Here is a 14,026-nt window from a genome sequence, read left to right as displayed (position 1 = left end):
CCCATCTGGATTAAGAAAACATCCTGGAAGCGTTAATGTAGGTGATCAAGCAGCAAACTTGTAAGTCTGGAGAACTGCTTCATTCTTCAAAGCTTTATAATTCTTGTGGAAGGAGTAAGCGTAATTCCATACCGGTGACTCGTTTTTCAGAAAGCTACAACATTGTATGCCTTCAAATATCCCAACCATTGATGTTTACACCAAAAAAGTCACAATGTGATACATTTTGAAAAGTGCCCTGAATGCTGAGTGATGCCGTGTTGAATTAATAAGTCAGAACTAGAAAGCAGAGAATATCTTCTCTTCTGCAGTGACAGCCCAGTGAAAAAAATACTTGATGGGGAAACGTCAACTTTTGTAAATCCTCCAATTACAGTTTGTACAATTGGGATAGTCTTAGTTTCAGCCCAGCAAAACTCACGCCCTAACAAACCTACACACTGCTCAGCCTGCATTCCATGGCCAAGAGACCACAATGCTTTGCTCATCTGGAGACCAAAGCAGTCCAGACAGACCAGCAGTCCAGTCCAAGGGCTGAATATGATGAATAGTATTTGCTTTTTTTTTCTCCTCCCTTCCCCCCAGTCCCTTCTTCTGCATATTATATTTTGCCATTTTCTCCATTCAGAAGATAGGAATTTTGTTGCTTTAATGAAATCAGAACCCCTTTGAATCACACAGTGTTTGTTTGGAGGGACCCAACTTGTGCTGTGGCAGCAGGAATTGCTTCTGTGTGAACAGCAAACTAACCACACAGAGGAGCAGGACTGCACAACCATCTTGTGCCCGCAGAGTAACTACCCGTAGCTTTCAGCCATACGCTGAAGGGCTGCTGAGGTTTCCAAAATTCACCTTTTGTCAGTAGTTCTATGAGGTATGCTTGGAGCTGTCAGCACACAAAAACAAAAGCTCACCAAAACCGGCCTAATTATTTCTCTGACACCTCGCGGCCACTGTAAAGTAACCCATTAACAGGCATCTTTAAAAAAGACAACTAACGTTCTTTTCCATAAGCTTTTATGTGCTCAGTGAAGACTCTAAAGACTTTGGGAATCATCAGCGGAAGGGCACTGGAGCTAAGCCCCCGATCCACGAAAAGACACACCCCAGGCACTTCGTTATCCGTTAAGCAGATCAAATCCCAGACCATAACCAACAGCGCAGGCCCTGCGCACCGCCGCCATTTTGTGGCGGCCGCTGAACACCTCCCCCGGCCCCGCCCCACTCCTCGGCCTGCACGCCGGGCAGGGTGAGCCGCGTGTGTGGGGGGCGAATTATGGTGACGGGACGGAGTCTATGAGTGCGGGGGGTGAGACCTAGGCTTCTCGTGACCCGGCTGCGGGGAGGGCCGGGCCGGGCGGCGGCGTGGGTTGCTGGGGCACCGGGTCGGGCGGCTGCGTGGGCGAGCCCTGTGCCCCGATCAGCGCGGCTGCACGTGTGAGCGCTGGCACTGCAGCTCTACGCGCTGCGTTCTTCCCTTCTGGAAAAAGTGTGATAGTAGCCATGTGTGGCTCCGGGCAGCCGGAGGAACTCGCGGTGAGACGCTGTATCCGGGAGCTGGCGTAGCAGTGTGGGTGTCTGCTGAGTGAGGGAATTGGGGACTGTGTGTGTACCTGTATTGGTAGGCTGGAGTGTGCTTCCCCTGTACTCCGCACTGGAGTGCTGTGTTCAGGCACGGGGACCCTGGAACGTGTCCAGAGAAGGGCAGTGGGCTGTGAGGGCCTGGAGCATTAGTCCTGTGAGGAGCGCCTGAGGGAATTGGGATTGTTCGGTCTGGAGGAGGCTCAAAGGACACCTCGTTGCTCTGTATAACTGCCTGAAAGGAGGCTGTGGTGAGCTGGGAGTCGGCCTCTTCTCCAAGGTAACAGCGATATGATGAGAGGGAAATGCCTCAAGTTGGGCAAGGGGAGGTTCAGGTTGGATATTAGGAAAAAATCTCCAAAAGAGTGGCAGTGCACTGGCACAGGCTGCTCAGGGAGGTGGTGAAGTTGCAGTCCCTGGAGGTGTTCAAGAACTGTGTGGATGTGGCACTGAGGGACATGGATAGTGGGCATGGTGGGGATGGGCTGGTAGTGACCTTTTCCAAACTTTGTGTTTCTATGGTAAGAAATCTGTGTAAATGAAAGCATAAGAGCATTTATTTTTAAGAGCAGAGGCATAATTTCTACTTCAAAATGAAAGCAGCAGTAGCTATGGCTGCTCCCATTGGTTCACAGGCATGCTCAGACATGAGCATATGCTCAGTGCTAGCTGCAGTTAGCCAGACCCCAGAGGCTAGCAGGCAGTCTTTTTTTTCTATTTTAATTATTTTTATATAACAATATATGAGCAGATTATCTGCCTGGAAGAACAAAGTAAATGACTTCCAACTTTAACTGACTACATTTTGATTAAAAAGCTCTCTTGATAGCCTGCATAAACCATGCAGTTTGACAACTTTGTGGAGATGTAGGCAGAGCCGTACCATTGTACGTTTTGCTGTGATTGCACAGCATCAACAGAAAGGCCTAAAAGCATTCCCTCTTTTCTGTAAACTTAGTTTTGCCAGAATTGGCCATGCCGAATGCAGTACGGTTACTGCGGTGGGGCAACGAGGTGGTTGCCTTTGGCTTTTTCAGTTCTTTGGAGCCTTCTCCCCTCCCAACAACCAGCTCTTAAATTTGTCCTTGCTGTTCCCATGTTCCTCTCCTTGATATTGCTGCCTGTTGTGCTCCAAGTGCGTGCTGTGATACCAGATATTCCCTCACCCTCTTTGTAGGTACTGCTGGAGCTGCACTCCGGTAACTGTGCAGCAATAGGGTGCGAGCTTATCTTTTATCCCTCTTCACCCCTTTGCATGTTACTAAACCTCTTACATCTGAGCTATTAAAAAAAAAAAATGTTGCTGTTGCTACAAAAGAGCATTCTAACAGGAGTTCTTTGGGTGGATTTATGCATTTATGAAGATCTCCCGTGTGGCCATTTGGATTCTTTGTGTTTCTCATACAGATTCAGGTGTGGGATTGCTATTTCTGTGTGCAACAGCACCCAGTAGAGCCCTTTGCAGAGGAAGTGAAAGCGGGTTGGAGATCTGCTGGGGGCATTCTCTTTTCTGCTACTTGTGTGAGCAGAATAGTGAGCACCTGAAAACAACTGCTTCCAGTGTGCTGCTGTAGCCCCCCTAGAGAAGGCAGGAGGAGCTGTACAGGGCCCATGAGGTTATGGTGCTGGCTGACTCTTACATCTCTCTCCTCTTGAACAGGACCATGCCCAAGAAGGGAGGAAAGCATGCTGAGGTGGGGATGGAAATGCAGGTGCAGTCCAAACGAGCAAAGGTGGATGCAGCTTGTTCGCCATCAGTCATGGATTTTGAGAGCCCAGACAGCCTCTTCGCAAGCCTGATCTCTCCCATCAAACCAGAGGAGTTTTTCAGGGAGTACTGGGAAGAAAAGCCGCTGCTTGTTCAGAGAAACGATCCCCTACTGGCTACTTACTACCAGTCCCTCTTCCAGCTGTCAGATCTGAAGGAGCTGTGCAGCCAAGGGCTGTACTATGGGCGTGATATAAATATCTGCAGATGTGTGAATGGAAAAAAGAAGGTTTTAAATAAAGAAGGCAGAGTGAATTATGCACAGCTGAAGAAAGACTTTGACCAGAAAAAGGCAACCATCCAGTTCCATCAGCCTCAGAGGTTTAAGGTTGGGTCATTTCATGAGTTTAAGTAAAACTAATGTGTGTTTTGTAATGCAGTGTGTTTTGCTTGAGGCATGCTGGACAGAGCTTTATCTCTGCCCCCAGAAGGTCCAGGTGAAGGAGCTGACATTGGTGGCCTGCTGAAACCCATATATAAGCTGTTTTAATCAAAACATGATTTATAATTTTGCACAGCCCGTCGTGCTTCAGTGCTTTGCAGCAAGAAAAACATCTGAGTTACGCTATAAAATTAAGTATTCCTTTTTAAGGATTTGCTTTGTCACATAAAAATTCAAACAGATCTGAATGCATAATGTTGATGATTATTTATCACTGTCTGCTTTAGTTTTTATCCCTTTGTTCTCATGTGCAAATAGAGCATTTATGCCAGTTCAGTGAAGGGTAAGGTGTAAAATAATGTAATATATTTGCAGGACACCACAGTTCTTTCTGATGAATTGGCTTTGAATTGTACCATGGTTTTGTACCTCAGTTGTGGTGATTGTCCCCTCTTTCTTGTTCTTTTTGATGCTTCTCCAATCAGAAGCATTCAGAATGCCAATCAGAAGCATTCAGAATGAGGCAGTGGTGTCTGCACAGTTGTGTCAAGGACTCAGGTGCTTACGCTTGGATTTAAGTAGTTCTTTTCTGTCCTGTGGTGTCTGCAATTTAATGAAGAAGTATTCTGTAAGGACAGGAATGTACAGCTCTTTAACTCCTGAAAAGCCTGCCATTTTGGCACCTTCATTTTGCCCAGCTAAAGCTAGCAGATGAATTAAAGGTCTAGCTATTAGAGGGTTTTGTGGTGTTGTGATGGTGTTTTTAAGTGCTGCCTCTGTTAGCACGGATGAGTGGTAATGGGTGAAGTCTTATCAGCACTCTTCAGCATCTGTTATGATGTACCTCACTAGCTTTGTGCTTTGAAGGTTTTTAGAAGCATCTCTTGACATGCATCTGTTAAATTTTAATGTACATCTTCAGTTGTGGAGGAGCAAAGCAGTTCTAACAGATTGAAAGATACCAAAGGTGCTTGCTTTGAACATCTCTAAAACTGTGTCTTACTCCACACACAAATAACCTGATCCATATGCTGCAATATATCTAAGGCATATTAAAAAAAAAAAAACAATGTCAGAGATGTTTTATCTCCTTGATTGTGTACTTGCAATGTGTTGCAATTGGAGTCGCTGCGAAAAGCTCTCTAATCTTTGTGTAGTCTCTTTGGTAGTAGCCAGTACAATGAAAGCCATGCATATGTTTCTTTTATTAAGATGTTCTGTTGTTCATGGGACATGGGGGAGGTGGTTGGTGAATTTCCGTCTGTGCCTAGCCCTGTCCATCCCTTCCCAGCCTCAGTGTCCCAGTTGGTTCTTCCCTAGAAGAACCTCTGAGTAGCCAGGGAGGATGAGAGTTGGGCAGCAGCCAGGATGGTTGAGGTCTCCAACAGTAACATGTCCTTTTCTTTTTGCAGGAGGAGCTGTGGAAGATTCAAGAGAAGCTGGAGTGCTACTTTGGGTCTCTGGTTGGATCAAATGTCTATATTACTCCACAGGGGTCCCAGGGCCTTCCCCCTCACTACGATGATGTTGAGGTAGGGCAGCACAGTATTGTCTGTGGGAATATACGTGGGGTTTTGCTGGTGCAGGGGTCCTATCTGTGTCGTTTTTCTTCCCTTCTCTCATAAAGTAATTTCTTAGAGAAAAATGTTTTTCCACTGAGAAGTTAAAGTGTTTCTTTATGGTTGTTTTTTTTTTTCCCCTCTTTATTTTTACTGAATGGTTACTGAGGTGTCTAATGGCAGTGTGCACATGAAGTGTGCTTCTAAAAGAAACATTCCAATAACCAGTGCATTAAAAAAGCAATTCTTCAAGTTGGGCTGTGGTACCAGGTTTTATTCCACATTAAATACGTACATTTCATTTTTCTGTAGCAGCTCTAGAACTTGCAGTTTCTGACATATCACAGAATCACTCAGGTTGAAGAAGACCTTAAAGATTGTCAAGTCCAACCACGACCTAACCATACTACCCTACCTAACAACCCTGCACTAAATCATGTCCCTGAGCACCACATCCAAAGGGTTTTTAAACACATCCAGGGATGGTGACTCAACAACCTCCTGGGGAGCCTATTCCAGTGCTTAACAACCCTTGCTGTAAAGAAGTTTTTTCCTGAGATCCAACCTAAACTTACCCTGGTGCAACTTGAGGCCATTTCCCCTTGTCCTGTCACCAGTGAGAAGAGACCAACCCCACTCTCGTTGTAAGCAACTTCCAGATATTGGAATATTCAGATACCATATGTCATCAAGGTGTTTTGAGTGCTCTGGGTGTCAGTCATTGGTAATGAGAGCTCTACCACCTCATATTCTGAATATCTGTGTGGTAGATGCTACTTTTAAGTTAGTTGTCTAACGCTTTTTGAAGTAATTTGGGAAAAATGGGGATTTCCAAGTGCCTGCCTTAGGTAGGATAAAGCAGATCTTACTTCCCAAGTTTTCTTCCCGCTTTCTCTAAGTAAGGCCTAAAAAAATACTTTGGATGTATATTTCTGCATTATAGACATGTACAAATTCCTCAGGAGAGGAATCCTGCTCCCCGTGCTGTGGGGTAGCTGAGAGCAGGGCAGGTGAAATATGTCAGAGAACTGCCCTGTGTTATCATGTTTGCTTCCTGGTTCTGATTTCTGGCATGGTTCCACAGACATTCTGAGTAAGAGGATGCATTAACACTTCTGATGAGTTGAAGTGTGTAGTAGGAAGCAAGACTTCATTGTGCACTTGGATTTATGGTCCTTTGCAGGTGTTCATCCTCCAGCTGGAAGGCGAGAAGCACTGGCGGCTCTATAAACCAACGGTGCACTTAGCTCGGGAATATAACGTGGAATCAGAAGATAGGATTGGGAATCCCACGCATGAATTTGTGTTAAAGGTATTAGAACTGAACTGCTTTAACTGGGCTGAACTGTAGTTGTGAGAAAAGTAGTTATATCTAAAATCATTCTTCCCTAGAAGACAGTATTCTGAGTTCTTGCAGTTGCAAAACTGTGGGGAAGGATTGGTGCACAAAATACTGTGAGCATGAGAAATGTCCTATGAAGTGTTTTGTGCTGCTGCAATGCTGTCTGTGATCAGTCAGGCTGGTCCATTTGTGCACTGTTCTGGTGAATATATGACATATATAATACCTGACTGATAAACAAAAGCATAAACCAAAAAAACTGTCTTGACTTGTATTGTTTTTCTCTTTTTCCAAACCTGAAAATCAAATGCCTGTCTGTGTCCTATTATTTGGAATAAAAAGAGCATTTAATGAGGGCTAATGAATACAGCCTTTCTGATGGCAGGAGATCTGGTACTTGGCCTGTTGTAGTTTATGTAGTTGTACTTCAGAAGGGGGTTACTTCCCCAGCAGGCAGTGCTGCTTCTGAAACTGAGCCTCTTTAGTTTCCCTACCTCGTGCCTTATCAGTAGGGCCTGTTTGGGCAAGGTCCCTCCTCTTCCCTGTGTTCCGACTTACCTGTGCAAGTAGGTAAGTGTAGGAACAGCGTTCTACGTTGTAATGGTGCTGACCTTACTGGCTATGCAATCTGACAGTAATTTTCAGTTGTCAGAAAGTATTGCTTGATACAAAGCTTAGTAAATTACAATTATTCCTTTTTTTTTCTTTCCGCAACACGTTGGGCTGGACTTCAGTGCCTGTGATTTTTATGGAATAACGTTGCATTCCGCAGGCTGTTTACTGATGTTAGTGCAGTGAAAATACTGGCCTCTGGCCCTGAAAAGGCCTTAAAAATGTTCCAGGTTTGGTGTTCACTTCCTGTGCCCCTTTTCTTTTGAGTCATCTCTCTTAGATTTTGGTTGTCTGTGACACTTTCTGACAAGGATGTATAGACCAGTATTTCTTCCCTAAACCTCTCGGTAGAATATTTTCCTTCTCCTTTCTTGCACTTCTGCCTGCTGTTCATGGGCAGTTTGGAACAAATGGACCAGTTGGAGATGTACTTCAGATCTCTCTCTGAGTAGCTGGGTATGCATGGGAGCGTGCTGATTTGTGCCTCAAGTGGTCTTGGTGACCCTTCAGCAGGCTGTGGACACGGCTGGCTTCTTACTGATGTGAGGTACAGAGCTGGTTGGTGGTTGGCCATCCCTCAAGTGGTTTCCTATTTTACCCTGCTGATATCCCCTCCTGTGTCTGCCTCTCCTTTATCCAGTTCAGAAGTAAGAAAAAGCTGAAGTGCTCAGAACCTTGTTGTGTCTCTTGGGAGCTGCTCTGTCATGTCCTCCTCTGTCTGTTGCAACCCAGAGTGCTTGTTCTACTTGATGAACATTTTGCTTGCTGGTTCATTGCTTCGTGCTGATGAGACTACCAAGGAGATGAGATGAGTAGGAGTCACACTTTGCAGTGAAGACTGCTGTAAGTGACAGTGATCTCTGCTTCTTTTGATGGGATCACATTTAAGGAAGGGTAAAATTAAAATGGAATCAGATTTCACGACTGCTGTTTTATGACTTTTCTCCTTGACTGCGCTGTGCAGCTCTGTAGATGTTTATAGGGGAAACTGTAGGTAACCTTATTGGAGGTGATATGGCCTGCTGCACATTTCTCTCTTACATTGACTGCCTAGCCTAATGTGTATCTGCCTGGGGATTTAATTTAGGTAAGTGAGAAGAAAGGGAGGGAGGGGAGAGGTTGCACTTGGTATTTTTAAGTGCTACAACTGAGAATTTAAGACAGCAGTATTGCAGCAGCTTATGGTCCGTACAGGATATTTGTCATTTCTTGTGAAACACCAGCTTTCTACTTGGTTGAGGTCTGCTCTGCTAGCTCACTGTACTTTCAGCAGGTTCCTCTCAGCTGCTGCTCTGTCCCTGTTACACAGTTGAGTAGGACAGTGTGTGCTCTTTACCCTTCAAGGCTTGCTTTGCGTTTTCAGACAGGTGTACAGTAAATACTAACAGTAAATTGGGAAGCTCAGACTTTCTGGCATAGAGCGCTCTGTTATTAAAATGTAACTGGAGTATCTCCCTATTTTGTGATTAAAGAAACAAAACCAATCCATGTTGTTTGTCTGTTTGCTTATAGAGCATTTTCTTTGTTTGGATAACAGTGCAGTAAGGTTTGAGCATGTGCCCTAAATGTATCAATTCTTTTTCTTGCAGCCGGGTGACTTACTGTACTTCCCAAGAGGGACAATTCACCAAGCTGACACACCTCCTGGTGTATCTTATTCTACACATGTGACCATCAGTACCTACCAAAACAAGTAATTCCTCCTTACTCTTTCTCGTTCTGTTGCTTCTGAAAATGGCTTTCATCTTCCAGGCAATGTGTGTGAATAGTACGGACCTGAAGCCCGTGTTTCAAAGAAGTGACGTCTTACAGTTAAAATACAACCTTATAATGAACTCTGCTGAGCTCTTTTCTGTGTTTGTCCCATTCAGTCCTTGTATCTTTTGTTTGTCTGTGAGGTAATGCACGGATAGGGCATAGCATTTCTTTGTAGAAATACAGTGGAATGGAATATGTGCAGGTGCCCTACTGTCACCTACGTACCTGCTGTTAATGACAAGATCTAGGCCAGCATTCAGGTAGCTGTAATTTCAGTTGTGGAGGTTGGGGGAAACAGAGGAGGGAAACACTTCCTTGTAAACAAGGCCACTTCAAACTTTTTATTCAGCGAACTATTTTATTGTTTATCATAAACAAACTTTAATGTGGAAGGTAATATTACAACAGGAAGCTCACTGTCATGTTTAGAACTCTCAGCAGTGACTGAAATTGCTGTTTGTTTTATAATCCAGAGAGAGAGTCAGGGATTGCTCCTTTCATCTCCTCTCTTGCATTTCATAGTCACCCACGCCTGTTCTGGTGGACCTGTTGCACATTCTTTCTTTGCTTGTGTTTTCTGCTTATCTGTGCTTTTCATCTCCTAATACATGCATGCAAGGCAGATTTCCTTTGACATGCATCTAATGCTTGTGCCCACTGAAACCTTTTCATCACACAGGGAAATGCTGCTGCAACTCAGTCAGCTGCTCTCATGTGCTGGGTTTGGAGCCATTGGCCTGAGTTAGGAATCAGGAAGGATTTCTGTTGGTACAGCATAGGACAGAACAAGTTTTGGCATGTTCTAGATGATTCTAAGATGCTTTTCTAACCAGGTGTACCATCTGTAAGGCTGGGATTCAGTGCTGCTGCTAACTCTTAACATGGGCAGTTCTCCACACTGGAGTGTGGTTAAGGTGAAGCTGTGTGAGTTCATTATCAAAAATGAGTTCTATTGATTTTAATTTATACTCTTCTGCTGAGAAGGCAAAAAATTATTTTCTGTATATGCTGATGGCTGCTGCAGAGTGTTTGAATTCATTTATTCTCTAGGTGGCAGTGTTAACACTGAGCTGCTTTGGCTGTGTTTGGAGGCACACCCGAGCTGAAGTCCTGTTCCACCTCCCATTCCCTATCCTTTTTTGGGACACCACCCTCCTGTGTTGGCCTGGTGCTTTTCTTATCCCCGGTGCAGCAAACTGAACAGACAGGAATGTGACACCAGGAGAAGTGTGCTTTGGTGTACTGATGGAAGTGGGTTTGCTATACTGGTGTGCAGGAGTGGTCCTGGGTGTGCAGGACAGGTTTTGTCTGGTGTGATCAATACATTGTTGTGTGTCAGGTAGTGTTGGTCAGACAAGTTCTTTATAACAGGGTTGCTGGAGACCTGACAGCCTTATGTGGGGAAAGGGCAGTTTCTCAGTACTTCCTCAGCACTTCCAGTGCTGACGAAATGGCACCTTGAGGAATTTCGGGCTCTGAGCCCTAAGGGACTGCACTGTGCACTGGGGTGAGGTTTGTCTTCCTGCCTCAGGCGGAGGTCTGGCCTGGACAAGTCTGGTGGCAGTTGTTATAAGCAGGGCAGTTTGTCACAGCAATGAGTTCCTGAAGATAGTTGCTGATGTGGGAATTTGGTGGAAGAGGAGGGAAGCAGTAAGAAGTATAAGATGTCTCACTGTTCTTTGAGGGTGAGGTAGGCAGAGACCACAGGTGGACAGGACAGCATTTTTTGCATGAGGGACACACCTGGTTCTGATGAGATTGACTCAGGCTACAGAATGAAGATGCAGGTGGGAACCCTCCCCCCCCTCCTCTGGCTTATCACAGCTGGGGAATGGAAACATGGAGAGCAAAAGATTAGCTTTTTGGAATATATTCAGCCTTTGAGAGAGAATCTAACACACACAGAAGACCCCTAGCTACAAGGTGACTGTTAGGTATGTAGGTATCTTAAAAATCCCGGTAGAGATATATTAGGGTCTTCCTGTGATCATAAGTTTGTAGCAAAGCTAAAAATGGGTCTATACTGAAGTTGATAGCCCTGGACACGTTTCTTGCAGCAATGGAAATGCTTCAAAAGAATGTTAAATGATACTATCCAACACACAATAAAGTATGCCTGTTTTACTTCTATGCAGTCGTTTCAGTAATTTTTATTATTTCTTTCTGTCCTGCAGTTCCTGGGGAGACTTCTTACTGGATGCAATTCCTGGCCTTGTATTCAATACTGCAAAAGAGGATGTGGCCTTGAGGACAAGCATTCCAAGGAAACTGCTTATGGTAAGTAAGAAGGTCTGAGGGAAAAGCAGTGCATCCAGCTGGAACTTCAGCATGGAGGCAAGCGTGGGTCTTGCTGATCTGCTCTGAGAGCTCAGTGTAAAGGCACTGTCTTGTCTAGCAGCTTTTGAAGACTTCAGGGTGACAGGAGGTTTGGTCCAGCTGATGTGTTGCCCTGTTTGTTGCAGTTCCTTTCTTCAGTATCACAGTGGCCTTGTGTGGCTCACTTCCTTCTCAAAAGAGTGCTTTTTGGTTTGGAGCTGTCAGATAGGCATAGTTTCCACCAAGTCTAACTTTTGAAAAGTTAATGGAGCTGTATGTTGGTGTGTGTGTGTCCTTACGGTAGTCTGGTTGTGCTGCTGATCAGCTCATCAGTGTGAGGAAGGAACAGTTCTCTCTCTCTCAGGTACACTTGCAGGCCCTTCAGCATTGTGGGCAGCCCCACAGTGAGGAAAACTGAGCTTCAGCTTTGATGTGTGAGCAGTTTATGTGGAACATGTAAAAGAAACAATATTTATTGTTTTGGGAGAAAGTAATTGTTACCCTTTGGGTGGTCCTCTCCTATCTTTCCAGATTGTTACTTTATTACTGTGCCTCTTTTTCTTCAGAATAGTCTCTGTTTAGCTGGAATTCATGTGAAAGGAACTGTGTGTGCATATTTAGCAGGTGGATATAGCAGACTCAACAAAAAAACTGAGTAGCATTCTGAGAATGCTTGCAGACCGTCTGGAGAACAGCAGAGAACTGAGATCCTCCGACATGAGGAAGGATTTCATTATGAACCGTTTGCCACCTTGCTTGGGATGCGATGCTGACTCTTTAACTCCAGGTGAGTTTTGAGTTCTGTACCGACTCTTTTTGCTGATGTGATGGCAGGGCTGTTGCTAACTCTGCCCTTAATGATTATGGTGTTTTAAGGTAGGCAAAGATTGCAGTCTAGTGTGAGCTTTGTGTTTGAGACAGACGGTGAGAACGTAACGAATAATCTAGGTACAAGAGAATGGCTGGGAGAGCAGGGCACTGAAAGGTCAGTTTGCACTATTTATATGGCTTCCTTCCTTTCTGATTTCTTTTTTAGGTGGGAAACTGCCAAAATTAGACAGCAAAATCAGACTGCAGTTCAGGGATCATGCTGTAATTACAGTGGAGCCAGATCAAGAGAATTCTGTAAGTATAACCCCTGCACCACCCTTCCGTGCTTCATGCTGTGGGTGTGTTGCATGGCGTGAGAGTTCTTGCTCCATTGTGCTGGTCTGTCTCAAAAGGTTGTGCAGGTATGGATGGGTTGGGTGCTGCGTCCTCTAACGATTTGATAGGAGATGATGAGATTGTTGTCAAACAGCACTATGGCACCTTCTTGCCTCCTGCGGGAGACCTACAGAATTAAATGTAGTCTATGTTTTGCACAGCAGGTGCCTGGTTTCTATCTAAGGTCAGATGGGCAGATCATTACAATGTAACTGTTTCCCTCCTGCTGTCTCTTAGGATGAAATTCGCAAAGAAATGGTGTATGTCTATCATTCCTTAAAGAACAGGAGAGAAACTCACATGATGGGGACAGATGACGACGATACTGGTAGCGAAGAAGGTGCAGCGCAGGTTTGTTCCTGACCTACACACACAAAAGCTACATTGCCATGTTGGGTGTTGCTGAACATTTCTTATTTGTGCCTTGAGTTATGCTGTAGGTGACAGAGCTATTGGCACATCTCAAAGCGTCTCTTACATTTGTGTCCTTCAGTACATCCTACTGGATAGAATGACATACGTGCAACAGGGGGAGGGGCTGCTGGTCAGTGTGTACAACCCAGTTTGATCTGACTACATGCAGTATCCCCTGGGATGTACAGCAGCTACATCCTCTCAGTAGTTACAGCAAGTTCTGCCTGGTAGTTACTTAATTTTTGAAGTGTATTTTGCTGGACCTGTTGAGAAAACTGGTAGCTGAGGTCTTACACAGGCACTTGCACAACATGTTGCACAACCTAGAAGATATCTTCCTGCCCTTAATGTCTCCAGCCATGGTAAGGTATCCCCTTCAACAACCCATGGCTAGGGATAGGCTTCTTCAGTTAGGATGACACACATACCTTAGGTCTCCCTGCCTCAGTAAGGGGTGCTGGAACATGTAGGCATACCCTTCGTGGCAGAAGATACTTCAACTGTATTTCCATTTATTAAGAAAATTGCCAGAGTGATGCTGATCTCCTGGAGGATGCAATTAGAAATCCCCATGTGAAGTGGGAAAGGAATGCTGCTGATCAGCACCTACGTTCTGCCCTCCTGTCTATTAGAACAAACATGCTGCTGCACATAGCTCAAGTGGCCTCTTTTCCCCATTCTTTCCCCCTCTCAGCAAACTCCTCATGGACTGCGCTTTCCTCTGTCACACCTGGATGCACTGAAGCAGATTTGGAGTGGCAGCACTGTCTGTGTGAAAGAACTCAAACTTACCTCAGCTGAAGAGAAGGAAAACCTGGCCTTGGCACTGTGGACTGAATGTCTAATAGAAGTTTTTTGATGCTTTTGTGCATTAGCTCCTTCTGGAATCTCTTAAGTGAAAGGTTTATTCAATTAATTTTGTTTTTTTGCATCCGACCTTAGTTTGTACTGCCAATCGTGTGTTGCAATATAAATATACTTTGCTACTGCCTGTTGCTGAATGTTCTTCTAGTTCCTTTACTGCTGTGGGTAAGTGGGTGTCTCAGCAACAGGTGAGCTGCTCAGAAATGTAACAGTGGAACAGCTTA

The 14,026-nt window shown here is 44.9% G+C and overlaps 1 protein-coding gene across 5 annotated transcripts; it reads left to right on the top strand.

Moving 5' to 3' along the window:
- Positions 1-1,115: 1,115 nt before the first annotated feature.
- On the top strand, positions 1,116-13,933 carry RIOX2 (ribosomal oxygenase 2). Of its 5 annotated transcripts, none has more exons than XM_085240050.1 (10): positions 1,116-1,249; positions 3,242-3,677; positions 5,144-5,263; positions 6,474-6,602; positions 8,834-8,937; positions 11,177-11,279; positions 11,940-12,105; positions 12,355-12,443; positions 12,762-12,875; positions 13,633-13,933. In XM_085240050.1, the coding sequence occupies exons 2-10, from the start codon at positions 3,246-3,248 to the stop codon at positions 13,795-13,797; spliced, it is 1,422 nt and encodes a 473-aa protein (XP_085096176.1). In that variant the 5' UTR covers positions 1,116-1,249; positions 3,242-3,245; the 3' UTR covers positions 13,798-13,933. The 5 variants fall into 5 exon arrangements, with proteins under 5 accessions (XP_085096176.1, XP_085096200.1, XP_010720146.1 ...); XM_085240074.1 differs by lacking the exon at positions 1,116-1,249 and adding an exon at positions 1,279-1,309; XM_010721844.4 differs by lacking the exon at positions 1,116-1,249 and adding an exon at positions 1,326-1,536.
- Positions 13,934-14,026: the final 93 nt, after the last annotated feature.

The sequence above is a fragment of the Meleagris gallopavo genome, chromosome 1 (assembly GCF_905368555.1).
Source record: "Meleagris gallopavo chromosome 1, MGAL_WU_HG_1.1, whole genome shotgun sequence".
Taxonomy (NCBI): Eukaryota; Metazoa; Chordata; class Aves; order Galliformes; family Phasianidae; genus Meleagris; species Meleagris gallopavo.
This window is presented reverse-complemented; position numbering and strand designations above follow the sequence as displayed.